The sequence below is a fragment of the Cordyceps militaris genome (assembly GCF_000225605.1).
Source record: "Cordyceps militaris CM01 unplaced genomic scaffold CCM_S00001, whole genome shotgun sequence".
In the NCBI taxonomy this organism is placed as follows: Eukaryota; Fungi; Ascomycota; class Sordariomycetes; order Hypocreales; family Cordycipitaceae; genus Cordyceps; species Cordyceps militaris.
Genome location: NW_006271969.1, coordinates 1,690,752 through 1,715,541, shown reverse-complemented (window position 1 = coordinate 1,715,541; position 24,790 = coordinate 1,690,752). Strand labels below are relative to the sequence as shown.

Below are 24,790 nucleotides of genomic sequence, written 5' to 3'. Positions count from 1 at the left end.
GCTGGAACACTCATGGAGCAAGATAAATTGTCGCTGGCCAAACTTTTGCATCCGCTCTGATGCGCGACGGCGGGTCAGTCCGGAGCTCCACTATGACAGCGTAATGAGACTCCGATTGGTCGAATTGCTCAGTGCTAGTGGCACAGAGGGAGCTTTCAGCGTAGATCTGGGATTTTCTAGGGATGAGCAGCCTGTATCTCAATGTCCGTCCCAGGTTACAGCTTTGCCCATGTGGCCCTCTGGTTTGTTGATAACTGCTGCCTGACATATAACTCATCACCACTGGTCCCGTATCTGTGCGCAGGACCCGCGCGCGCATGTATTCCTCAAACAATACGGATAGATAATACTCAATCCACCAATTGCCTTGCAGTCCCGCCTTCCTGCGCTGCAGATGCCCAATACGCAATGGTCCTCCTCACCATGACGCCAGCTATCGTGGACTGCCTTGCGAGCACCGATGATCGTGCCATGATACCCGGCGAGTCTGGCGATCCATCTCTTATCAATCCCATGGTTGGTAACCCAATACTGCATAGCCAAATACTACGACTCTCAAGATGCCAAAAGACATTTCGCTTGGAGGAGCTACTTCGAGGGTCACAGGTCTACGTGGCCCCGCCAGCACCCAAACCTGCCAAGGTACGCACAGCGCATACAAGTCTTTGGAGCATTTTCTTACTTGGAACCCAGTCACCCGAGTACATAGCCCTCATGGCCAAACTTCGCCGAGACGAGGATGCCCGCGCCTACGAACGAATGATCAACCCTCCCATCCCACTCGAGACCTACAAAGATCGATTCCCCGACTCGGCGCGGGCTTTTGCTGCCGCGAACAAGCCAACAAGCGACGCAGACATTGGGGATGACGACATTACATACACCGAAATACATAGACAGGTCACGCTACTGATCAACTTTCTCGTCAGCATCGCCGGTGTAGCAGCAACGCTCTGGATTCTCGGCCGCTGGTGGAGCGTCCCAGCACGTCTGTTTCTTACAATGGGCGGCAGCATACTGGTCGCCATCGCCGAAGTCGCGGTATATGGTGGCTATGTGTGGCGGATGGGCGAGGCAAAGCGAAAGGAAGATACCAGACCCGAGCGGAGAGAAGTTGTGCAGAGCTGGGTTGTAGTCAAAGGTGAAGCCAGTGAGGCGAAAGACGATGATGCCGTACTGCTGCCGGAACATCCGCATGTGAACGAGAGTCAACTAAAAAGACGGGTCGTAAAGGTGCAGCCGACAAGTAGTTGAAATAATATCATAATATTTTCCACGTTGACGTCACTAGGCGTTCGAGCTTGAAAGGCTGGCATCTCTTTTTCTTTTTCAGAGAGGGCGGCACTTTGTCTGTGATCACTGACTCACAGCCCCGCTGAGGTAAAGTGTCTTCAACCCCCCTGGGCCTAGTGCCTAGTAGTACCACTCAACGCGAAATGGCCGCCTGGTAGGCAGTTAGGAGGTAGCCAACGTGGTACGCGCTTTCTGGTGGCTTCGCGTCTTTCGTGTCGCGCCGGGCCCAATGGGTCCGTCCCATCGCTAAACTTTGACCAGGAGTCGCCAAATATTTCTGAAGCGTGTAACTTTCAAATATTTTTTCAACGCGTATCTGGACACTCTGGTGTTGGGCTCGCCTTCGTTAATAGTGTCCCAATGAGTGCAACCAAGCTTTCATCCTTCCAATTTCGCTCCTCCGCCACCCCTCCGACATCATCTCTGTCGCCTCTGGTCAGCAAACGGCATCAACAAACCATGGTCAACTCGTCACCAGAATACGCGATGTAAGTTGAATTTTGATCTCGAATCATAAATTGTGTGCGCATACTAACCATAGTCCCTCGCAGAACAAAGCCAGGTCTGAGGCCTCTGTCGCGAAAGCGTGACAAGCCAATGCGTACCTATGGCCGGCAGGCGACGGCGACACCAGAACCTCGATCAGAGCCCCCAACCAAGAGGGCGCGAACCACATACGCCGTCCACGAGGATAAAAATGTGAAGCCACTCGGCATCGCCATGTCAGAAGTCGATGCGCCCATCTGCATCCCCGTATACAAAGCAAAGCCACAGCCTACCGCCGGGGAAGATCAAGAGAATCAGCCGCCGTCCAAGCCGGAGCCCAACGTGCCTGCAAAGCGATCGATACTCAACTACTTCCAACCCGTCACAACCCACCTGACACAAGTCAGTCCAGCAAAGACAAATATACGGCCAGACGCAAAACTTGCTGTGGAAAAGAAAGTAGAGCCTGCACCACGACCCAGGCGGCGACTGCTGAGGATCCGGTCGAATCAGTCTACCAATTCCGACGGCGAGGCGACTGAGGGTGATGAACACAATTGCGAGCGCGAAAGAGACAAAGCAAATGAGATGGTAAAGGGCAAAGTACGCCCCGGGTGCAAACGAAGGCTGGCTGGCGGCAGCGCAGCTACTTCCGACTCCAAGCGCGCCAAGCGGAAGCATCCATGTACAGAAGTTCAAACGACGCTCAACATTTCAAACAAGGCCCCATTTTCCGAATGCACAATTTGCGATACAGTGTGGAATCCTTTATACCCCGACGACGTCAAATATCACACGAAACGGCACGCAGCACACCTAAGGACAAAGAAGAAGAAACCCGAAGATGACTTTTAGCGTAATGACAAACCCTGCTTCATTAATTGATACCACTTTTAATTCCTCGTCCCCTGCATCATGCGTGTGTCTATGTGTGAGGACGAGCCACAAACACGATGCTGGCTGGGTACATTCACTCCTCTGAGGCAAGCTCAGGTAACAGCAGGTTCGTAACAAAGTTGTGTTCTCATCATATTCACTGGCAGTTGTTGGTATGTCTCCCTCTTTTGCACCTGATTTTTCGAGCCTCTTCTCATCTACCTCGCACGTTTTGATCCCCCGCTACCACCCACCAGTCATGGCTGGTTTCGATACTGCCTCGCTCCGGCTTGCTCTCGAGCTGCAGCTGCAAGACGTCGAAGGGCTCAAGCTAAAACCCAAGGGCCGAGGCCGCAAAAGGAAAGCCGGCGATGCAGATTTCGAGTTCGCCCTCGGGGCGTACCAGGAGGATCTCACGGCGGAGATCCAGTCGGTCGGCGGCAGGTTCCCTGCGCCGCCTCCCGCCCCCATCGCATCGTCATCTCGACCCAAGAAGCGCCTGGCCACCGGTAAGAGAAATGGGCCTTCTCCGAAGAAGCGAGTGAATCCGCGGCGAGCGGCAAAGGCCTCGTCGCCGCACGCGGCCGTCTCGACGCAGTCTGCGGCGGCGCAGACTGGACAGGAGGCGGCCAGCAACGCCTTGCAATGTCGCGTCTGCTTCGAGGACCAGGATGAAGAGTCGGTTTTCCGTACACCTTGCGATCACGTGTACTGTGCGGCATGTCTCGTTGGACACGTCACAAGTGCCCTTACCGGCGGATGCAAGTTTCCCCCGGAATGCTGCTCCACGCCTATCCCCTTCGAGGGTGCTGCTCTGCAGATGCTACCGGCCGATCTAGTGGCGCGGTTCCAGAGGATGCAGCTGGAGCTGAGCACCCCGAACCCACGATACTGCCACGACCCGGCCTGCGCCGCCTTCCTCCCACCGAGCGACTTTGCGGGAGACCGCGGCCTCTGTTCTTCCTGCAGGGCCTGGACGTGTATTCTTTGCCGGGCTGCCGCGCACGACGGCGTGTGCCCCAGCGATGCCGCTCAGAACGAGGTGCGAGACATGGCACGCCGGCGAGGCTGGCGGCCATGCGTCCGATGCGGAAATCTGGTCGAGAGGACGGGTGGCTGCGCGCATATGAGTGAGTCGCAAGAGCTTGCGTTTCTGGTACTTGACCAACTCCAACTTACACGGCTATCAGTATGTCCTCCGCCCTGCAATGGCCAATTCTGCTATCACTGCGGCCTGGCGTGGCGAACCTGCGGCTGCTCGAACCACTAGAACCGACAGACTCGTCAATATTTTTCTTGAGCCTGCGAGTGTATGATCATCGCAGGATTCTAGATGGCAGTGCAGAGGCAGAAGCTTCTATCTAGTTAGAGCCATTTATACTGACATGTCATTGGTGATTTATGCTTCATGTATTGTTGTCCGGCGCCGGTTGTTTGGACGGAGCTTTGCTGCCGAAGCAGGACAGCTTCCTTGGGCCGCGAGGTGACAAGTGCTGAAGTCACCCATATCACTGCGTTTCGGGCTTTGTTCTATCCTTTTCACTATATCTTCTTTACTTGATTAAGATGTCTTTTTTTCAGATGCGATTGGATTTGCCTGTTTGCCTTTCCATGGACACCAGACATCATGGACCCAACACACTGCGACACTTTTCTTCTGCGAATCTCTACTAGCTTTGTCAAGCGAATCGATCCGTTTATCTACGCGAAATCTCTATAGTCTGTCGCCATCACGCTGCTTGTCTTATCCACATTTGACCATGCTGCTATCGAGAGGGTCTCGGCCCATCACTGGTTCGAGCACTATCAGCGATGAACATCACTTTACGTTCACGAACTCTGCTGTTTGTTTGGGATTGAAAAGATACTGCATTTGGCAATGGTTGCGAGCGCGCCATGTGCGTCTTTCTTCACTCGAAGCTCGTCCAACAAGGCGAAGTGTGCCGGCCGGCAAGCAAACGGAGGCAGCGATTGCTGTTGGCCAGCCACTTTTCCAACACCATTCTCGTAAATTGACGAAATACAATTCCCTCGTTCTTGCACAGTTTAATTTTGTCTTGCTTATATTTGCTTTGCTTGACTTTTCTCGAAAATTGCCCGCATGAATAATGGCCGAACCTGCCGATCCTAGCGAGCTTCTTGCCCTGCAGCTCATGCAGCAGCATTGGGAGGAGCTCAAGGCTGAGCAAGATGACCGCCCTGATGAAGAGATGAATGATTTTAAACTAGCATTGCAGATGCAGTTGCTTAGTGTTGTCAACCACTTTCAGTCTCTCGAAGACAGAAGATACTGTCACCAGGTTTATCCTCAACCCGACACAGAGCAGCTCGATCCCATAACAGCAACCGCCGCCGAACAGTCTGAAGACGCTAGTTATTGGGCCCCAGATACCGCGGCTCCCAGAACTGTAGTTGGAACTCTGAGAATTGCAGACTCAGAGAGTAGTGAGGCCTCAGAGCGTGGAACCGCAGATAGCTCTGCAGCAGCTGCTGATGGCCCTGACTTGGCATGCGCGGCCTGTCATGAGGTTCAAGATGAAAAGCTCGCTACTCGAGTGCCCTGTGGCCATGCTTACTGCCCAGATTGTCTTACCAGCCTGTTCGAGGGGGCAACCACTGACGAGTCTCTGTTTCCTCCCCGATGCTGCAGACAACCGATCCCACTCGACGCTGCAAAGAGTTGGCTTCCTAGAGGGCTTATTACTGAGTTTGAAAGAAAGCAGCTCGAGTTTACCACCGCGAATCGAACCTACTGTTCCAACACGAAGTGCTCTTTATTTATCCCACCCAAGGATATCGCATCAGACCGCGCTCATTGTCAGTCATGCAACGAGTGGACTTGCACAATCTGCAAAAGCGCTCAGCACAATGACATGTGCCCTGATGACCCTTCGAAGGCCGAGTTTGTGGCACTGAAAGAGGAAAATGCCTGGCAGCAATGTTTCGGCTGTAAGAATCTCGTCGGGTTGACCAGCGGTTGTAACCACGTCAGTAAGTGTGATGTATTTATTTTCGTTGTCGAGTCAATTTCATCGTTGCCCCTATTCTGACGACGGTCCTTAACAGCCTGCCGATGCGGCAAGCAATTCTGCTACGAATGTGGTGATGAATGGCGTACGTGCAGCTGTGAACAATGGGAAGAAAGGCGCATTATCCTGCGAGGCAATGAATAGGCGGCAGCATCACATTCGCTTAACCTGATGAGTGTGAGCATTGGGGCTGGACGTGTCGCTCTCGCGGAGGTCGATGTGAGGAATGCCGGTAAGGATTGCCCACTTTCCTTTTCGAGTGCCTTGGATGCCACATCATGGCATGCAAAAGATGCAAACTCAATCGACTATAAGATGGAGTGGCAACGGCAGCTAGTCTCACCGTTACTGATCAACGAAGGCGGGGATTTGGGGGTGCTAGATTTTTTGCAGGCTCGATTGTGAAGCCTCTTTTGTTGGAATTTCCATCTGTCTCACGTTCGAGTCGTACTACGAGAAGAGAAGGACTCGCGATGGGGGGCAGTTGCTGTAGGAAACATTTGCACGGGCAGATTTTGGCCATGTTTCGAAGATGGAAACCATGAAACTCTTGCTGTTCTTGATCGTTCATTGTATAGTATAGCAATAAAAGTGCATCGATTCGTAACATCTGCTCAGCATGGGGTTAATCCGAGTGTTGCGGCTGCCACAATTGACATCTGACAAAAGATTGGGCATGTCACAAATTTGTAATTCGCTGAACAAATGGTGATTTCATAAATACAGGCTCATGATGATATGCTTTTGTACACTACTCCTCTGCCAGCTTGGCTTCCTGCACTTCGGACCGGGAGGATCCGTCTGCCTCCTCGGCCACTGTCCGCTCCGAGATTGTGAGAACCATGGGCAGCACGACGATCAAGGAGCCGATGCACAGGCCCCAGTCCATGGCCAGCTGCTTGACGGGCTCCAGGTGCAGGGCGTTGAGTCTCCAGGCCATGGCGGCGCCGGCGGCCTGCAGGCCCTTGTACAGGCCGACGAGCACGGCGGCGCGGGACGTGCTGTTGGACTCGGTGCCGATGAGCCAGTAGGCGTAGCCCTGCCACAGCGCGTCGTAGCATCCGTAAAAGATGTAGAGGAACATGGGGCCGACGGCCTTTTTGCTGTCCTTGAAGTCGAGCGTCTGCTTGCCGCCGTTGGCGAAGAAGTCGTCCTGCCACAGCTGGAAGTGGTAGCCGCCGCCCCAGATGACCATGCCGGTGACGAAGACAAAGGCCCAGCCGAGGCGGGCGCGGTTGGGCCGGCTGAGCATGGGCAGGTCGAGAATCAGGCCGATGAAGAGACCGCCGGCCATCTGGGAGAACCAGTAGAGCGCGCCGTTGAGCGAGCGGGTGCGGAGGTTAAAGGTGAAGCCGTTGACGTTGTTCTGCTGGTAGCTGTAGAAGACGTTGGCGGAGAAGAAGAGGGGGATCATGCAGGCGACGCGCCACCGCATGAGGGTGTCGAGGGTGAGCTTGAGCATGGCGGCGACGGACGTCTTCTCCGTCTCGACGGCGCGGTGCAGCTGGGCGAGGCGGACGCGCTTCGGCGAGCAGATGAAGAAGCCGAGGGTCCAGCCAAAGAGCATGATGATCATGAGGGCGATGTAGGTGGAGTCGCCGACGGTGCCGGCGGTGCTGTGGTAGTTGAGGCTGAAGGAGACGAGCGAGCCGATGCCGCCGCCAAAGTTGAAGACGACCCAGAAGATGGCGATGGCGCGGCCCTTTTGCGACTCGTCCACGTACGTGGTCATGATGGCGCCCTGCACGATCCAGAGCAGCGCGGCGCCGATGCCGAGCACGGCGCCGGCGGCGATGACAAAGGTGCCGTTGCCCGACTTGTTGAAGTGCAGCAGGCTGCCGCTGTACAGCGCGTACGTCCACCCGCCGAGGAGGAAGCACAGGCGCGGCCCGGTCAGCGTGAAGATGGGGCCGACGATGAGGAGCGCCGTCGCGGCCGTCGTCGACAGGAGCGCGACGGTCGCGTTGGCGGCCACGGTCGGGTCGACCTGGCCGGAGCCGCCGATGCCGGTGAGCGCGTTGTACATCTTTTGTCCGGGGTCAGCTTTTTTTTTTTTGTATTTTCACTTGATTTCTTTGGGGGTTTTTTTTGGCATGAAACATACTCCGGGGAGGCAGAAGCAAATGACAGAAATGAGCATAATCTGCGTCCAGGGGTGCGAGTAGAAGCGCATCATCTTGCTCTGGTCCTGTCCCTGCTCGAGGTCTGAAGTGATTGGCGATGCTTGACGCGGCGCGGCGCCAGTGGCGCTGTCCTCGATGTGGTGGTCAACAGAGGGCATCTTGTCGAGTTGATGCGCCGATTGCGCCATCGGACGAGTATGGGAAGGGGGAAATACAAGAGGGGGAAAAAAAGAAACAAATGTCCGGGGAAAAAAAAGAGAGAAAGGAGTCAGTCTGGGGAAAAAGAGATGGATCAAACAAATCCGGGGAAAACAGGTGCAAGGGGATTCTTATAAGGCAGCCGAGAGGATATCTACGTCGCCCCAGCTGTGACGACAAGAACCAGGTTGTACCCTTGGGCGAGCGAACCCTCTCTCTCTCTCTTTTCTCTCTTCCCAAAACCGGAGTTCGAATTAGCGTCAAGCGGCAAAAAAAATCTCTCGGCTTCACACGTTACATCTTGCTGAGTCCCTCCACCCCACAAGTCTCCTTGCCCGGTCCCAGCAGAGTGGAAATGGTTTTACTTGGGGGTGGGGGGATAAGGGGAAACCTAATCTCCAATGACTGGATGACTGAATAACTGAGGAAGGACAAGAACGACTTGAATGGGGGAAAGTCGTGGGGGGGTCTTCGGGGGAATAACATGCTTGAGTATTACAAGCCCGGGGATTGCAGAACGGCATCGCCACATACGCCAGGTGGCGCACTGGCTACTTAAACTAGACATGACTCGCTACAAAACCGCCTCACTTCCCGACCGTTACCCGCCAAGCGTCCTTTGATGGAAAAAACGGCAGTGTCAGTAGTTAGCGGTGGCGTCGTGGGGGGCGTCGGAGCCAGTCTATAGCGTCCATCGTCAACCTCGACGGCACAGCTTAACTATTACTCATTGTCGTTCCGATTTATACTCGGACCATTTTCTGCAATCATACCCATCTCTACGCTGTGGCTCGCGTACTGGGCAGCATAGATAAGCCTCGTGTGTACAGAGACACCTCTCCGCTCTTTTCGTGTCCATGTCCATGTCCCCAAGGCGATCCCGGTGCCGTCGTCCAATATGCCACCTACTATCGTTGAGCTTGGCGGCCTCCAGACGGAGAACAGGAACCCGAGAACCACGACAATTGACAGCGTGTCCACGCAGGAACTGTGCCGCATCCTGCACCGCGAGGATTGCCGCGTCCCGGCCGCCATCACACCGTGCCTGTCCGACATTGCTGGCGTGATTGATGCGCTGACTGACCGAGTCCGTCGAGGCGGCCGTGTATTTTACATTGGCGCCGGAACAAGCGGAAGGTACGTTGTTCTTTCTCCAGGAATCAACAGCCGCCATGCTTCGGAGGGAAATCCCTTTTGGAGCCGGCTGTCAACGACAAAGGAACCATGCGGGCCGACAAAGGAACCATGGTCTGGAAAAGCCGAGATAGAAGCTCCTTTTACTATCGCGGCACCGCTATAGCATGGCCAAGGACATAACTCAGCTGACCAGATTGTCCACAGGCTAGGCGTGCTTGACGCTTCAGAGGTGCCGCCGACGTATTCAGCCCCCTCGAATCAGTTTATCGCGCTGATTGCAGGGGGCGACTCTGCGCTGCGCAACGCCAAGGAGGGCGCCGAGGACGACCGATCCGCCGCCAAGACGGATCTCGACGCGTGTCATTTCAGGCCCGACCGCGACTCCCTCATTGGCATCGCGTCCTCTGGCCGCACCCCCTACGTGCTCGGCGGCCTGGCGTACGCCCGCTCCGTGGGCGGCACCACCGTCGGCGTCGTCTGCGTGCGGCCCTCTGCCGTCGCGGCCGAGGGCAACGCCGACCACCTCATCAGCGCCGTCACCGGGCCCGAGTCGGTGACGGGCAGCACGAGGATGAAGGCCGGCACGGCCACCAAGCTGGTCCTCAACATGATTAGCACCGGCATCATGATTAAGTTGGGCAAAACCTATGGGAATTTAGTACGATTTCTTTTTTCCTTTACTGAGAGCTCTTCATGGCAGCGCCGCAGCAACAAAACTAACAGGGCTAGATGGTCGATCTCAAAGCCACCAATGTAAAGCTGCGGCAGCGTGCCCGGAACATTCTGCGCGCCATTGGCGGCCAGCGCTGTCGGCAGTCCGACGAGGACCTCGACGCCGTCCTCGCAGCCAGCCACGGCAGCACCAAGCTCGCCGCTGTGGTGCTTGTCCTGGGCGTGACGCCCGCCGACGCCGAGCTGCGTCTTGCGCGCAACAGTGGCGTTCTCGCCCGCGTGTTGGCAGAGGCTGAAACCGAAGGGTCCGCCGCGGGGACGGACGGCGATGCCGGCATCGTCCTGTGCGTTGATGCGGGGGGCACCAGCTGCAAGGCTGCGATTCTGTGCAGGGACGGGGCGTCCGGCACTGGCATTGGCGGGCCATGTAACGTGTACGTCGGCCGCGTGCTTCTTCCCAACCTCACACAAACTGACAGAATGCTCTTGATTGCAGGACCAGCGTGGGCCTAGAGGCCTGTTTGTCAGCCATTGCCGACGCGGTTCAGAAAGCGACTGATGCATGCCCGGCGACAACGGGGCGTCCATTCTCGTCCATCCAGTTCGCCGCCGCTTGGGTCGGCATTGCCGGCTACGGCCCGCTTGCGGCACAGCCTGCCATCGACGCCAGGCTGTCGGAGCTGCTCAACCTCAGCATCGGTGCTGGCCTGGAGGTGACGACGGACGTTGATCTGCTGCCCGTCGCGTCCGCGGCAGACGAGGGTCTGGACACGGCCATTGTGCTCGTCGCAGGGACCGGTTCCGTCGGCATGAGCTTCCGCAGGGAACGCGGTCGTTTTGTGCGCACCGGCCGCGCGGGGGGCTGGGGCCACCTGCTCGGCGACGACGGCGGCGGGTTCGGCATCGGGCGCGAGGCGCTGCGGCTGGCGCTGCGAGCCAGCGACGCGGGCAGGCCGATGGCGCCGCTCGCCGCTGCCATTGCCGACCACTTTGGGGGGCGGTTCGAGGCGGATAATCTACTCATGACCGTCATGGTGCCCGCCGGTGCAACGCCGCAGCAACAGCCCGAGGATGCGGCGGCGGCGGCGCGCGACAGGCCCGGTCGCATTGCCGCGGTGGCGCGGACGGTCCTGGCCATGGCCGGCACGGACGCGGATGCGGACCGCATCGCGGCGGCTGGCGCGGACAGCCTGGCGGACATGGCGGCGCTGCTCATCGCCAGGCAGGGCATCGAGCCGGCCAGGGCTGGGCTGGTTCTCGCCGGTGGTCTGCTGCAGGATGAGGGATACCGCAGGCGAGTGGTCAGCTCCGTCGAGAAAGCAGGGTACAGGTTTCAGCGTGTTCAGGCAGTGGACCAGCCGGCCATGAACGGAGCGCGATTCCTCTCCGAGTTGATTGAGAAGCGGCGATAGGCTCTGGCCAGTTTACGAGTCCATCATTCATAGTGTATATACGTGACAACTTTGGACGAACACACTCTATTTAACTAGCACATGATGGTAGAAAAAAGAGGCCTGTGTATTTTATCATTTTTTTCCTTGTTCCCGTCTGATTCTGGGCATTGGTCGCATCCCGGGCCCGGACAGGGGTGTGTGTGCCGCGCCTGAATCGCGCATGTTCTATATCGAGATGCGGCTCAACAGCTGTCAAACAGCAAAAGGCTAGTCAAGGTGACAAAGCCATATTTTTCCCATACCCGCACTAGCTGTAACGTTTAAATCGGGCAGCAACGGTACACGGCTGTGGGCCGCCGACGTTGTATTGAATTTTTGCTGGCCAAGACCAGCGGAGGCATTTTCTCCTCATTCTCCTCATTTTCCTCCACAATGGAGAAACTCTTCTGTTTGGGGCCCCGTGATTCTCCGGCCTCCTCCATGATTTCTTAATTTAAACTGAAATCTCCGCCAAAGAAAGGAAAATAGGCGGCTCGTGACTGGATAGGTTTTTTCTCCTCCCTCTAACAGAGCTAGCAGAGGACAATACCTTACAGACGATTGCACATGACGTTGGCTTTCTGGTGTCGTCCGGCTGTGCCGAAATAGAAAAGCGCCACACGGACAAAAAACCGAGATTGGTGGCATCATGGCGTTTTTTGGAATGCTGCTCAATAAGCCCAGATCTTGGCGGACGCCAGGTGGGTTGGGGGTGCCTTGGGGTGAGCGCAGCAAATGCAACCTTGAGGATAATGCTGTGCTGTTGGGTTTCGCTTTCCAAGATATTGCGACATGTCACTTTTCGTCGGAACTACAAAGCTCAAATGTCAGCTGTGTAACATGTCTGATTCCTAGAATCCGAATGCGATAGGTGCAGGGTAGGCGCATTCGGTGCATCTGGGTCATTGTCTCGATAAAGGTCCATTTATAACGCCTGCGCTATGCCCAAGAATATGTCCAATTCCATACAATTTATAGCCCCATCACTCCAAGTGCCCTTCCACGCCGCTCTTGATTCCTTCCAGCACAGCCGCCCATTCGCTGTTGGCTTTGTACTTGGTCAACTCCCCGAACCTGTCGCACGCAATCCGCCGCACCAGCAGCATGTCCTTGGCCCGTTTCAACGTGCGGCCTTTCCCACGAGAGAGGAAATCCTCAAACCAAGCATCCTCCGTGGCGTCCAAGGGGAGAAAGACGAGCTCGCTGGCGTGGCTCGTAATCTCGTCGTCCTTGCCCCCCTTGAGCACCGACACAATCAGCCGCTGGAAGAGCTGCTCGCGCGCATGGTCGGGGAATGTGCGCGCGTAGAGTAGCGCCTCGGTCACGTTTGTTCTCGCCATGGCGTCAAAGAGGTGCTCGATGGCTGCCGAGGACTTGAGGACAGGCCGTACCGACGTAAAGTAGGCAAGAGGGAGCGTGTAGTCGTCGTTGGGGGCGTGCTTCACGAGTGCTACAATGATGTCGTCGGAGAAATCGGGTTCGAGGGACGGATGCGAGACATATTCGAGTGCCGTCTGGACAAAAGATTAGTGTCGCGAGGAGAGAAGTAGAGCGGGCAGGAGAGCGGACGTACCGAGAACTGTAGGTGGTCCATGTGCCACAGGCCGCGCATAAAGAGCTGGTAGTTGGCAGCAAGACCAGAGGCGGCGATGAACTCTTGCGACACGTATGGAGAACCGCTGACGCCGTCAAAATCAAGCAGCACGTAGTAGAAGAGCGACAGCTTGTGGTGCGTCGACATGGCGGCATCACAGATGCTCTGGTGAAGCTGCTTGAGAGCATTGTCCGTCTTGGGCGGGTAAACCTTGGCTAGACAAATGACGTGTTAGCCGTCGGCATCAGCGCGCGTCATCTAGATGGCAAACCTTTTGCGATGCCTAGAGCGCGCAAGACTCGGTCGATGAAGAGGACGCCCGACAGTGTTTTGCGATGGCCGTCAATGTCGTGCAGCAGTGTGCGGTCGTATGGGATGCTTAGGTCTGCAGGGAAAACCTGCTGAAACTGTGTATAGTCGAGCATGGCGACGAGGGTGTTCGGAAATAGAAAGATGACAAGGTGAAAGGCCACGGATGTGGTGTTGGGCAAACAGCCTTTGGAAGCTTGAGCTTTGTATGAACAAAACCACTCTAGCTACCTATCTATGTAGGTACATAGCTATGGACTTGTTGGTGGCGCGACGCCCCACCAACGAGCCAACGATTTGAGATGTTGAAGAAGAGCAAATGACAGCAGAATTTGTAACTATTGGAAACTACCTATTGAATGCAGTCTTGAGCTACAATTCCGAGATGTACTAATTAACACAGTAGGTTCAATAAAATAATACCGGGCTTGCCCCTAGTTGCTACCTACCTACCTAGGTGCCTACCTAGGACTAATAAGCTACTTGCTCCATGAATCCATGAAGCACTACCACTACGCCATGCTTGACATGTGAATAATCAAAGCCGATTGAAAGATAGTTCATTAGAAAAAAGCAATAAAATCAAAATACACTGGATGAATAGAGCAAGAAAATCCATACATTTAGAGGGCCCACTCTCTTCACACATCAGCGGCTTGTGAGTGGTCGCGTTGGGGCCATTGTTTACAAACCCCCATTTCGGGCATTTCCAAACAAAAGCCACTTAATAATAATTTAGGCTGGCTCACAACACGCGCGGGGTGACCGTTACCGCCTCAGCACGAAAACAACATATTACCTTTTCGAAACGTGTTCCGACCAGAAACATAATCTTGTACTCTACGACGCTTCGCACTTTTCGAACCGAGTGAAACCCGCACTTGCGACAAGCCTATTCACAATGTCGGCCGCGCCATCACGGTCGTCCCGACGCGTCGCTACACGCCGCAGGGCTGTCATCGACTCTGACGACGACGAGCCCTCGGGCATCAGCAAGACCCAAGACGATGAGCTCGATGAGCTCGATGAGCTCGACCAGGACCTCTCCCAGCTTCCCCAGCGCAGGACGCGAAGCGGCCGCTCCTCGATGGCCTCGACCACATCCGCCAAGCCCGCCAGACCGACGAGGACCACGCGCAAGACGTCGGCGCCGGTCCAGAGAGCAAAGGCCGAGCCCGAACCGACACCGGAGCCTGAAGAGAAGCCGCCCGTACCCCAGATAAAGGAGCCGGACCAAGACGAGAACGATGCCGTGGAAGCGGCTGGCGACCCAGTCAAGACGGAGCCCGCCGTCCCCGAGTCACCAAAGCGCCCCCGCCGAAGCGCAACGCCGAGGACTTCGGTGGCCGATGTGCCCAAGCTCGCGCCCCAGACGCCTAGCAGCAAGCCTCTGGCGTCGCAGGCTGGCGCGCCAAACCCGTCGCCCCTGGCCGATATCACAGGCATGAACACGCGCCTCCCGGATATGCCACAGACTGTCAAGCCGATGAGGTCCATGGACACGTTCCTTGACAAGCCGCTCGATATCGTCGTCAAGCAGCGCACCATGGCAATCCCCTTGGTCGAGGATACAACACCAAAGTCGCGCATCGTCATTACGTATCTGATGCTCACAAACTTCAAGAGTTATGCCGGCCGCCAGGAAGTCGGCCCGTTCCACGCCACCTTTTCGTCCGTGGTCGGCCCCAACGGCTCCGGAAAGTCCAACGTGATTGATTCGCTTCTCTTCGTCTTTGGGTTCCGCGCCAGCAAAATGCGACAGGGCAAGATCTCTGCGCTTATCCACAACTCGGCACAGTACCCTGACCTCGACCACTGCGAGGTCGCAGTTCACTTCCATGAAGTTATGGATCAGGTTTGTCTGCCTGTGGTGCCCTCCCATGCTCAATTCGCTAACATAAATACAGCCTGGCGGTGGCCATGTCGTCATTCCCGACTCCGAATTGATCATCTCACGGAAAGCATTCAAGAACAATTCGAGCAAATACTATATCAACAACAAGACCTCCGATTTTACATCAGTCACCACTCTATTGAAGGACAAAGGCGTCGATTTGGACCACAAGCGTTTTCTGATTCTCCAGGGTGAGGTTGAGTCCATTGCTCAGATGAAGTCCAAGGCCGCGAATGAGCACGAAGACGGCCTCTTGGAATATCTCGAAGACATCATTGGCACCTCGAAATATAAGACCCCCATCGAAGAGTCGGCTGCCGAAGTCGAGTCCCTCAACGATATTTGTGTTGAAAAGAGCAGCCGTGTGCAACATGTCGAAAAGGAAAAGAGCAGTCTCGAGGGCAAAAAGGATATCGCCATGGCTTTCATTCGCGACGAGAATGAGCTTGTCATCAAGCAATCCGCCCTCTACCAACTCTTCCTACACGAATGCAGCGAAAATATCATGGTCACGGAGGAGGCCATCAACCAGATGCAGGCGCAGCTTGATGACGAGCTCGAGAAACACCAAGGCAGCGAGACACTCATCAAGGACCTCCAGAAGCAGTACAAGCAAGGCAGAAAGGATGTTGACGCGCACGATAAGGAGACGCAAGCTCTTGCAAAGGAGATGGCGCAATTTGACCAAGAACGTGTCAAGTTTGAAGAGAAGAAAAAATTCCTTGACGATAAACGCAAGAAGTTTGAGCGCACCATTGCCAATGCCGAAAAGGATTCCGCAACTGCCGATGAGACGATGGCGGAAAGCGCCAAGATTATGGAAAAAAGCACCAAGGATGTCACGGATCTCGAGAGCCAAATCGAGACCGAGGAGGCCGAGTTGGTCAAGATTCGAGAGGGCTTGCAGGGCAAAACGCAAAAGTTTTCGGACCAGATCGCCGTCAAGCAAAAGACCCTGGAGCCTTGGCTGGAGAAGATCAATGAGAAGCAGTCAGCCATCGCGGTTGCCGAGAGTGAGCTGACTATTCTACAAGACAAGGAGAACGCGGGTGCCATTGCTCTCCAGGAACTGGAGACCAAGATCAAGTCTATTGAAGCTACAAAGGTGGAAAAAGTCACGGAGCTCAAGGAATGCGAAGCTCAAAAGGCAAAACTCGCCACGGAAGCCGAGAAGATGCAGTCGGAAATCGATATCCTTTCCGAACAGGAACCCAAAATGCGTACCAAAATTTCGAGCACAAGACAAAAAGCCGATGAGGCACGATCGAGCCTCGCAAGCACCCAGACGAGAGGCAATGTTCTTGCTGCCCTCATGCGCATGCGCGAATCTGGACGTATCGAAGGATTCCACGGCCGTCTCGGTAATCTTGGTACCATGGATGAGAAGTACGACGTTGCAGTCTCGACTGCTTGCGGCGCACTAGACAACTTTGTTACCGAAACTGTTGAATCGGGACAACAGTGCATCGAGCATCTTCGCAAAAACAACCTCGGCAGAGGCAACTTCATTTGCCTGGACAAGCTCAAAGACCGGAACCTGGCCCCCATTCAAACACCGGAAAATGCTCCGCGTCTGTTTGATCTGGTCAAGCCCCAGCATGACCGCTTCCGACCCGCTTTCTACCACGCCATGCAAGACACAATCGTGGCAGTGGACTTGGCCCAAGCGAACCGAATTGCTTATGGTGCCAAGCGCTGGCGGGTTGTTACTCTGGCTGGTGAGCTGATTGACAAGTCCGGTACCATGTCCGGTGGTGGCTCGACCGTCAAGAAGGGTCTCATGTCGTCAAAGTTGAGCAGCGACGTCACCAAGGAGCAAGTTGCCAAGCTGGAGTCAGACCGAGATACCTGGGAGGCTAAATTCCAAGAGTTTCAAGAGTACCAGCGAGAGTGCGAAAACCGCATGAGAGAGATTAATGCCGAAATTCCCGCCCTCGAAACTAAGATACAAAAGATTGGACTCGAAGTGGAAAGCGCTACTCGCAACATTGCTGATCTACAGCGCCGCATCAAGTCCGTTAGCCAGGAGTATCGGCCGTCTGCCACTGATGCTTCGAGGATCAAGGAACTGCAAAAAGACATTGCTTCGCTCAACTCGGGAATTGAAAAGATACGTGGTGACACTTCCAGCCTCGAGGAGGAGATCAAGGCCCTACAGGACAAAATCATGGAAGTTGGTGGCGAGAAACTTCGCATGCAGCGTGCCCTTGTTGACGGTTTGAAAGACCAAATTTTGTCACACAATGAGGAGATCTCCTTTGCCGAAGTTCGCAAGGCCAAGGCTGAGAAGCAAAAAGTCAAGCTTGAAAAGGACACGGCCAAGGCCGCCAAGGAACGCGATGCTGCTTTGGCCGAGCTTGAAAAGCTCGAGGACGACATTGGTAACCAGGGCACTAAGGCGGACGAGCTTCGGCAAAGTGTGGACGAAGCACGAGCGGCTCTTGCTACTAAGAAAGCTCAGCTTGAGGAATTGAAGGAAGAGTTGGACGTCAAGACCTCTGAGCTAAACGAGACGCGTGCTGTTGAGATTGAGATGCGCAACAAGCTGGAGGAGAACCAAAAGGCACTCAACGAGAACCAGAAGCGTCAGCGATACTGGCATGACAAGCTCTCCAAGCTTGTTCTGCAAGACATCAACGACCTGATTGGCGAGTCGGCGCCGAAGCGCGCAACACCCGCACCCGAGACCATGGTAGACAAGTCTCAGGTTGACTCCGACGACGTTGAAATGAGCGAGCCCGACCAGGCGGACAAGGGTGACGTGAGCATGGATGATGCAGAGGAACCCCGAGCCGAGGAGCCCGAGCGTTCTGTGTATCAGCCACAGGAGTTGCCTCAGTACACCCCAGACGAGCTCGCTGAGATGAGCAAGGAGACGCTCAAGGGTGAAATCGCTGCCCTCGAGGAAAAGACGCAAAATGTTGCTGTTGACCTCGGTGTCGTTGCCGAGTACCGCCGACGTGTCGAGGAGCATGCTGCCAGGGCCTCTGATCTGCAGTCGGCTCTCGACCAGCGTGACGCGGCCAAGAAGCGCTGCGACGACCTGCGACGCATGCGCCTGGAGGGCTTCATGGCTGGCTTCAGCGCCATCTCCCTGCGCCTCAAGGAGATGTACCAGATGATTACCATGGGCGGCAATGCGGAGCTGGAACTCGTCGACAGCCTGGACCCCTTCAGCGAAGGCATCCTGTTTAGCGTCATGCCGCCCAAGAAGAGCTGGAAGAATATCAGCAACCTCTCTGGTGGCGAGAAGACGCTCAGCAGTCTTGCGCTCGTGTTTGCTCTGCACCACTACAAACCGACACCACTTTACGTCATGGACGAGATTGATGCCGCTCTGGATTTCAGAAACGTACGTTGTGCTGCCTCACTTGAGCCTTTTTCCGTCCCGAGACGAACGGGCTTTGCTCGCCGAATATTACCATCTTGATCGCTAACACTGTCTTTTTGCTAGGTTTCCATTGTTGCAAACTATATCAAGGAGCGCACCAAGAATGCCCAGTTTATTGTCATTTCACTCCGAAACAACATGTTTGAGCTTGCTGCTCGTCTAGTTGGCGTGTACAAGGTAAACCACATGACCAAGAGTGTGACAATCGAGAACCAAGACTTCATTGCCCGTCCGCAGCAGCCACAGCAACAACGGCCGGCGATGGGGGGGCATACAACAACGCTGGCGCTGCGGTGATGAAACCAATATCGGCGTTGTCTAACTAGCGGTTGCTTCTTTTCCATCTTTTTGTACATGTGTTGATGTTTACGACGAAATATCGATTTTTTAATGAGAGAAAGCAGGGCATCGCGGGATACTCTTGTTGTTGATTTTTTCAGTCGCGTTTTTGGCATAGAACTTCGTGTATATAATATGTGCGATTTGGAAATAATCATGAATCGTATGGGAGACAAGGTTTGACAGGTACAATCTAGTTGCTTGCCAATTCTTTATGCTCTTCACATGAAATTCCTTCGGCTACGGCGTTTGTGAGACTTTCTTGTAAGACAGCAACTCGCTCCTGTCCCTCGCGGACCACGTTTCCGACTGAGACAGGATGCAATGCACACGAGCTGACAGGACGTCTTCCCCTGGCGTTGCCGAGTTTGACAGAATATTTGGCCGCTCGGTTGTGCGACGAGCATTTCGCGAGAAGGCGTCGACGGGTGGGTGGTGTTGATGGTGGTGTCGCCAACGCAAACACGTATTCAGCTCGCAATCGGGCGACCACTTGCTATTATAAAAGGACGGACGACTGCTCTCGAGATTTGGGCGAGAAAGAGAGGCAAAAGAGGGCAGCTGTTTTGACTCTTTGCTACATTAACGAAATCATGTGGCGTCTACTTCTTCTTATGCTTGCCGCCCTCGGCGTCGCAGCGCTTCCGGCGGCCAACGACTATGATGAATGCAAACGCGATGACCTCTACAAGTCCCTGCAGTGGGACGGCGAGGTCTTTTGCTCCATGATTCTGGACCCCGACTGCTACACCTCTGTCAGCACGCCGGTGGACTATGCGACCTATGATGGCGACAAGCTGTCCTCCTATGTAAGGGCAAAGCGGTACAACTTGCATCTCGAGATGACAGATTTAACCAATTTGTATAGTGCTCGTGCATTTATGAACCGTGCCACCCCGCAACAAGCTCAACATCCGCGTCGCTTCCACCTTATACGCTGACGTAGGTCCTACCCCCCTCGAGCAAGAGACAATTGTCGGGGAACTGACATGTTTGGTTTTGATTCTTAGGTCATCTGCTACTACCATCTGGCAGAACACGACATCGCGCACGGCATCTCACAGCGTACCAACGCAGGCGCCGGCTCCTGGACCGCCTTGGAGCTCGGCCAACACAACGATAGTGACAGCCACGACATCGACTCAGGTGGTCAATCGGACCATCACCATCATCCCGGTACCAACCACTTCAGAGACATTTTTGCCTGGAAATACGACCTCTACGCAGGCGTCCAATGCCACAACTCTGACGTCTTCGGAATCAGAAATCACATCCGTGACGGCTATCCCCGGCAACACCACTTCTACTCAAGTGTCAAACACTACGTCGCCAACGTCTTCCGAAACGGAAATCACGTCCGTGACAGCTGTCCCCGGAAATACCACATCTACTCGGGCGTCAAATACATCGCTACCCACGTCGTCTACAACGGACATCAGCTCGACCACCATGATCCCTGGAAATACCACTTCCACCCTGCCGACCAATACTTCCTCGCTGACGTTGCCTATCCCGGTTCCTGTGACCACTCTCCCGGGAGAAACCACATCTATCCCGGTGCCAAGCACGCCCGTGTCGAACACGACAACCCCCGCAGCGACACCCACGCCCTTTGCCGCCGCCAACTTCACCAGCGTCCTGCGCGGGCCGGCGCCGTCGTCCCAGGCGTGCCACTACCGGCCGCAAGCCCAGGACGGGGCGGCGCACGTGGCGACGCTGCAAAACGAAGACGTCCGGCGGCAGAACCTCACGCTGGCGTTCCCCTACGTCGGCTCCGTCAACTTTGACAGCGACGGCATCACGCCGCTCTCGCTGTCCGTCCGCGACGCGGCCAAGGGCTCGCACCTCTTTGACGTCTCGGACCCGTCGGCCGTGACCATTTTCGACACGCGCAACAACTCGCTGCGGCTGGACCTGACCGGCATCCACTTCGTCACCGGCCACTGCAACCTCACCGTGTCGTACCTCATCGACAACATGTACGCCCAGCTCGCCCAGCAGTCGCTCGAGATGTGCGCCAAGGGGCCCCGCCGCCTGCTCGCCGGCGAGCAGACCTTTTCCCAGACCCTCGTCCTGCGCGACCAGTGCGGCAGCCCGGTCGGCCGCAGGGTGCGGCGGTACCCGGACCTGCGCATCGACGACGAGCAGTGCACCCCCGTGCCCGCCGGCGACGACGCCAACGGCACGTGGACGTTTGACTGCCCGTGGCAGAGCGCCGGCTCCACGGCGCAGCGCTGCATGGCGGCCGTCGAGCGGCACGCCGTCGACTTTTTGCTCTACGACCCGTTCAACGGCGGCTGCGCCGACGCCTCGAGCGTCGTCACGCTGCTCGAGGCCTCGGCGCAGGACATGCTCAGCCTGGCGGCCATCCAGCAGGAGCTCAACAACCAGGTGCACAACGGCACGGGTGGCGGCGGCGACGGCCGCTTCTACCGCACCGACGACACCGTCATGTACTACCTGCAGCTGTGGGAGACGCTCAAGAGCACCCTGTCCAAGACGCGCGGCCTCAACCCCGGCCGCGGCAGCAACCTGAAGCAGTACCTCGACACGTACAACCGGTACCGCGGCTTCGCCGCTGACGCCTGCGGGAGCAGCGCCGGCGCCGGCGCCGCCGTGCTGAGCCTGACGGCCGGCAGCAGCACGATTCCCGTGCTGGCCGACCTGCGCGACATGCCCGGCGCAAGCGCGCCGCCGCTCAGGGCCCGCATCCAGGACCCGGCCAAGATGGCCTGCTGTCCCAACGGCGGCGTCGCCGCCACGGACCCCGTCACCGGCAAGTGCGCATATCCGCCGGCGGCGCTCGTGCCGGGCAGCTCCGACTGCGTGTGCGGCCAGACGGCGGGCCTAGCCTCGGTGGCTTTCCGGTACCGCCAGTGCGACAACTTTGTCAGCGCCTGCCAGGCGGATGCCGACTGCGCGGCGGCTGGCTACGCTGGCCACCTGTGCCTCATTGGCAGCTGCTGTGGACAGGGTGTCTGCTTTGACCCGTTTGAGTGCTCTCGGGCAAACGTGCTTTTGCTTCCGGGTACTGTTGAATGAGTGATGCTGGACTTGTGCCCGAGTTTTTGCCTGTGCTCCGAGATCAAATTGTAACCGATGTTAGGTTGTGCGTTACTGGAAGAAGAATCTTTCGCAAATCTGTGGCACAGATAATTTTGTGAAAAATAGATACGTCACTGGTACGAAAGACACAAGCGTGTGACATGTGCTCATCAATGTCACTGGTACGAAGGCCGCAAAGTTTTGACATGTATGCTCATCAATGATCAATGCCTGAAAGGTCTGGATTTTGAACGTGAAAAACTACTGTAGAGCTTCACAATCCTAGTTCATCTAATCCGTACTCTTGTTTCATATGCAGACGTCGTATAAACACAGCCCAGACTCCTTTTTTCCCAGCCAAAGATCACATCAAAAAAAAGTTTTGCTTCATTTTTTTGGTCATTGTGCCTTGGCTTAAGCCTTAGGGGCAGTAGGAGTGACCTTCTTGGCATCGCGGTTGAAACGGACACGGGGAGGGGGGGCACGGTTGCGGCGGCCGACGCGGGATCGGACACTGCAGATGTCACTGTTAGCGCATTGTTCTCTCGGCCGGGGGTAATACTTGGAGGAGTGTTGTTTTTCAAATGCGCCAAGGTTCATCTGAAGCACATACGCCGGCCTGGGGAACAGGCTGGCGCAGTTGTCACACTCCCGGAGAAGACAACGTACCGGACAATCTTGCCGTGAATGGCGCAAGAGACGCAGTACTGCAGCTTAAGGTACATCTTGGGCACGGTGTACTCGGCGAAAACCGAGGCATCGGAGATGTCACCTGCAGGACACAATGTTAGCAAAGCTGGGCTTTCGTATGGGGAGCGCTGGAGTGGAAGGCGAAGCGTGGCAGGGAATCATACGAATAGCAGCAGACTCAACCATGTTGCGGATGGTGAAGCGCTTGATGGCCTTATCCTTGGGGGTGCAGCGAGCGCAGTTGCTGCAGCGAATAGGGTTGACGTGGCCGCGGCCCTTCTTGTTGCGGCCGCTGGAAAAAAATTGTTAGCAAAACTGTGCTCTGAGAAAAGCTCATTGGCGTCGGTCGCGGAGTTGCTCGTCGTCAAGGGGCGAGCTCGAAATCGTAGCGATGCGCATGCGTGGGAAATTGGGTAGGAATTCGTACTTGTTCTTTCTCTTCTTGACCATCTTGACGGTATCTAGAAACGAATTGTTAGCATCAAAGGTGCGGCTTGTTCACGAGGGTGCGCGGCGCGGGGTCTACATACTGAATTGCTAATGCCGTTGTGATTGTTGAAGCAGGAAATTCAGTAAACTGCCTGGTGGAATTTTAAGTCGCTAGTACCACCAGCACCACGCTAAGCACCAGACTGAGAAGCCCACAAAAAGGTGCACACAAGCGAGGGCCTGCAAGAGGGCTACAGTGGGGCCCTGCTTCCAGCCAGTTGCATCCAAGTGAGAAAGGGCGAGGGCGTTCCAAAGCGAACCCTAGGTCAGGTGACTCCACCCGACGAGGCGCTGGCACCGGCCCTAGCGAATATTGTAACTTGCGGGCCGCCACCACTCCACGACGGTTTTTCTTTCTCTTCAACCCGCAAACACATCTGAGGATTGCTTAGGACGGCAAAGAATTTTGTCGAGGTATGTCTGAAAGATGCTGCATCGCGACCGTCTTCCCTTTGTGATGGGAACAGAAATGTTCCCGTCATGAGGCTCTCTCCGCCCCCGACACGCAACGAGCAACCGTTCTTGTCTCCATCGAATTGAGCCGGTCCTTGAGCCGCGCGCGCGCAGCTACACAGCATGAGATCCAACGACGCAGCTGTACAATCGACGTACCTGATTGTTCATTGCGACAGTGACGCTTTGCTTCTCTGACGTATCTGCCGCGCTGGGCGAAAAGGACCAGGGAAGACTAGTACCGATTCGCAGCCATCCAAAAACAAATCGCTTGGGAACGTTGGCCTCTAACATTTGTTATCGAGCAGGCAAGATGCAGATTTTCGTCAAGACCCTCACGGGCAAGACTATCACCCTTGAGGTGGAGTCTTCCGACACCATCGACAACGTCAAGTCGAAGATCCAGGACAAGGAGGGCATCCCCCCTGACCAGCAGCGCCTGATCTTTGCTGGCAAGCAGCTCGAGGATGGCCGCACCCTGAGCGACTACAACATCCAGAAGGAGTCCACCCTCCATCTCGTCCTCCGCCTCCGTGGTGGTGGCAAGAAGCGCAAGAAGAAGGTCTACACCACCCCCAAGAAGATCAAGCACAAGCGCAAGAAGACCAAGCTGGCCGTCCTCAAGTACTACAAGGTCGACAAGGACGGTGGCATTGAGCGCCTCCGCCGCGAGTGCCCTGCTGACACTGTACGTTTTTTTCCCGTTCTTTTGGAATCACTTTTGCCACTTTGGACGCATTACTAACTCGCCAAACCTAGTGCGGTGCCGGTGTCTTCATGGCTGCCATGGCTGACCGCCAGTACTGTGGCCGTTGCCACCTTACCTACGTCTTCGACAAGCAATAAATTACTCCTTTGCCATAGAAATGTTTATGGAATGACTTTGAAGCGACCTCTTTTCGGCGCTTGGGATGACCAAAGTAAAAATTGGCGTTGATGTAGCATATAGTGCATCTGGCTTAGGGTAATGAAGTGCTTGATTTAAGATGAACAAAAAAAATCATGATACCAATACCTGCTTGCCTTTACCGTAGAGTACTGTTTTGTGTAGGCAACGTGGCTCACGTCGTGCGTGACGGCCGAGTGAGACTTTTTAGAAGAGCCACCCGCACCGGCCGCTATCAGCCTCAGCAATCAAGGAAGTCGTCCACCTGACATACCACAACCCAGCCAGCCATCACTTTTTTTTTCTCCTGATTTTCAGGGATTGGTTTTTGGTTTTATTCAACTTGTGGAGGTATATTGAAACTATTTTCATTTTTTTCTGGTGCGACTCGACGATGATGCATTCATTCACCCGCGACAAGAACATTTTCAAGAACAAAAGTAGAACAAAATA

General features: G+C 55.4%; 9 protein-coding genes across 9 annotated transcripts; 6 read left to right on the top strand and 3 right to left on the bottom strand.

Annotated features, from left to right (window-relative positions):
- Nucleotides 1-408: 408 nt before the first annotated feature.
- CCM_00495 (uncharacterized protein) lies at nt 409-2,634 on the top strand (the record flags this gene model as incomplete). Its single annotated transcript, XM_006665655.1, has 4 exons — nt 409-642; nt 694-1,173; nt 1,456-1,781; nt 1,845-2,634. The coding sequence occupies 4 exons, from the start codon at nt 409-411 to the stop codon at nt 2,632-2,634; spliced, it is 1,830 nt and encodes a 609-aa protein (XP_006665718.1).
- Nucleotides 2,635-2,914: 280 nt separating this feature from the next.
- Nucleotides 2,915-3,925, top strand: CCM_00494 (IBR finger domain protein; the record flags this gene model as incomplete). The annotated part of the gene is made up of 2 exons (XM_006665654.1): nt 2,915-3,785; nt 3,846-3,925. 2 exons carry the CDS (start codon nt 2,915-2,917, stop codon nt 3,923-3,925), a joined length of 951 nt encoding a protein of 316 aa, XP_006665717.1.
- An 838-nt stretch (nt 3,926-4,763) lies between these two features.
- CCM_00493 (IBR finger domain protein) lies at nt 4,764-5,828 on the top strand (the record flags this gene model as incomplete). The annotated part of the gene is made up of 2 exons (XM_006665653.1): nt 4,764-5,646; nt 5,722-5,828. 2 exons carry the CDS (start codon nt 4,764-4,766, stop codon nt 5,826-5,828), a joined length of 990 nt encoding a protein of 329 aa, XP_006665716.1.
- A 607-nt stretch (nt 5,829-6,435) lies between these two features.
- CCM_00492 (MFS transporter, putative) lies at nt 6,436-7,995 on the bottom strand (the record flags this gene model as incomplete). Its single annotated transcript, XM_006665652.1, has 2 exons — nt 6,436-7,710; nt 7,789-7,995. The coding sequence occupies 2 exons, from the start codon at nt 7,993-7,995 to the stop codon at nt 6,436-6,438; spliced, it is 1,482 nt and encodes a 493-aa protein (XP_006665715.1).
- Nucleotides 7,996-8,903: 908 nt separating this feature from the next.
- On the top strand, nt 8,904-11,226 carry CCM_00491 (glucokinase regulator family protein, putative; the record flags this gene model as incomplete). Its single annotated transcript, XM_006665651.1, has 5 exons — nt 8,904-9,110; nt 9,173-9,253; nt 9,306-9,800; nt 9,872-10,248; nt 10,311-11,226. The coding sequence occupies 5 exons, from the start codon at nt 8,904-8,906 to the stop codon at nt 11,224-11,226; spliced, it is 2,076 nt and encodes a 691-aa protein (XP_006665714.1).
- Nucleotides 11,227-12,230: 1,004 nt separating this feature from the next.
- Nucleotides 12,231-13,266, bottom strand: CCM_00490 (uncharacterized protein; the record flags this gene model as incomplete). Its single annotated transcript, XM_006665650.1, has 3 exons — nt 12,231-12,761; nt 12,821-13,056; nt 13,113-13,266. 3 exons carry the CDS (start codon nt 13,264-13,266, stop codon nt 12,231-12,233), a joined length of 921 nt encoding a protein of 306 aa, XP_006665713.1.
- A 785-nt stretch (nt 13,267-14,051) lies between these two features.
- CCM_00489 (nuclear condensin complex subunit Smc4) lies at nt 14,052-21,816 on the top strand (the record flags this gene model as incomplete). The annotated part of the gene is made up of 7 exons (XM_006665649.1): nt 14,052-15,005; nt 15,058-18,396; nt 18,499-18,728; nt 19,117-19,202; nt 19,249-19,583; nt 19,785-20,289; nt 20,372-21,816. 7 exons carry the CDS (start codon nt 14,052-14,054, stop codon nt 21,814-21,816), a joined length of 6,894 nt encoding a protein of 2,297 aa, XP_006665712.1.
- Nucleotides 21,817-22,233: 417 nt separating this feature from the next.
- CCM_00488 (40S ribosomal protein S26E) lies at nt 22,234-22,959 on the bottom strand (the record flags this gene model as incomplete). Its single annotated transcript, XM_006665648.1, has 4 exons — nt 22,234-22,438; nt 22,489-22,615; nt 22,674-22,801; nt 22,868-22,959. 4 exons carry the CDS (start codon nt 22,957-22,959, stop codon nt 22,234-22,236), a joined length of 552 nt encoding a protein of 183 aa, XP_006665711.1.
- An 805-nt stretch (nt 22,960-23,764) lies between these two features.
- CCM_00487 (ubiquitin) lies at nt 23,765-24,297 on the top strand (the record flags this gene model as incomplete). The annotated part of the gene is made up of 2 exons (XM_006665647.1): nt 23,765-24,139; nt 24,211-24,297. The coding sequence occupies 2 exons, from the start codon at nt 23,765-23,767 to the stop codon at nt 24,295-24,297; spliced, it is 462 nt and encodes a 153-aa protein (XP_006665710.1).
- Nucleotides 24,298-24,790: the final 493 nt, after the last annotated feature.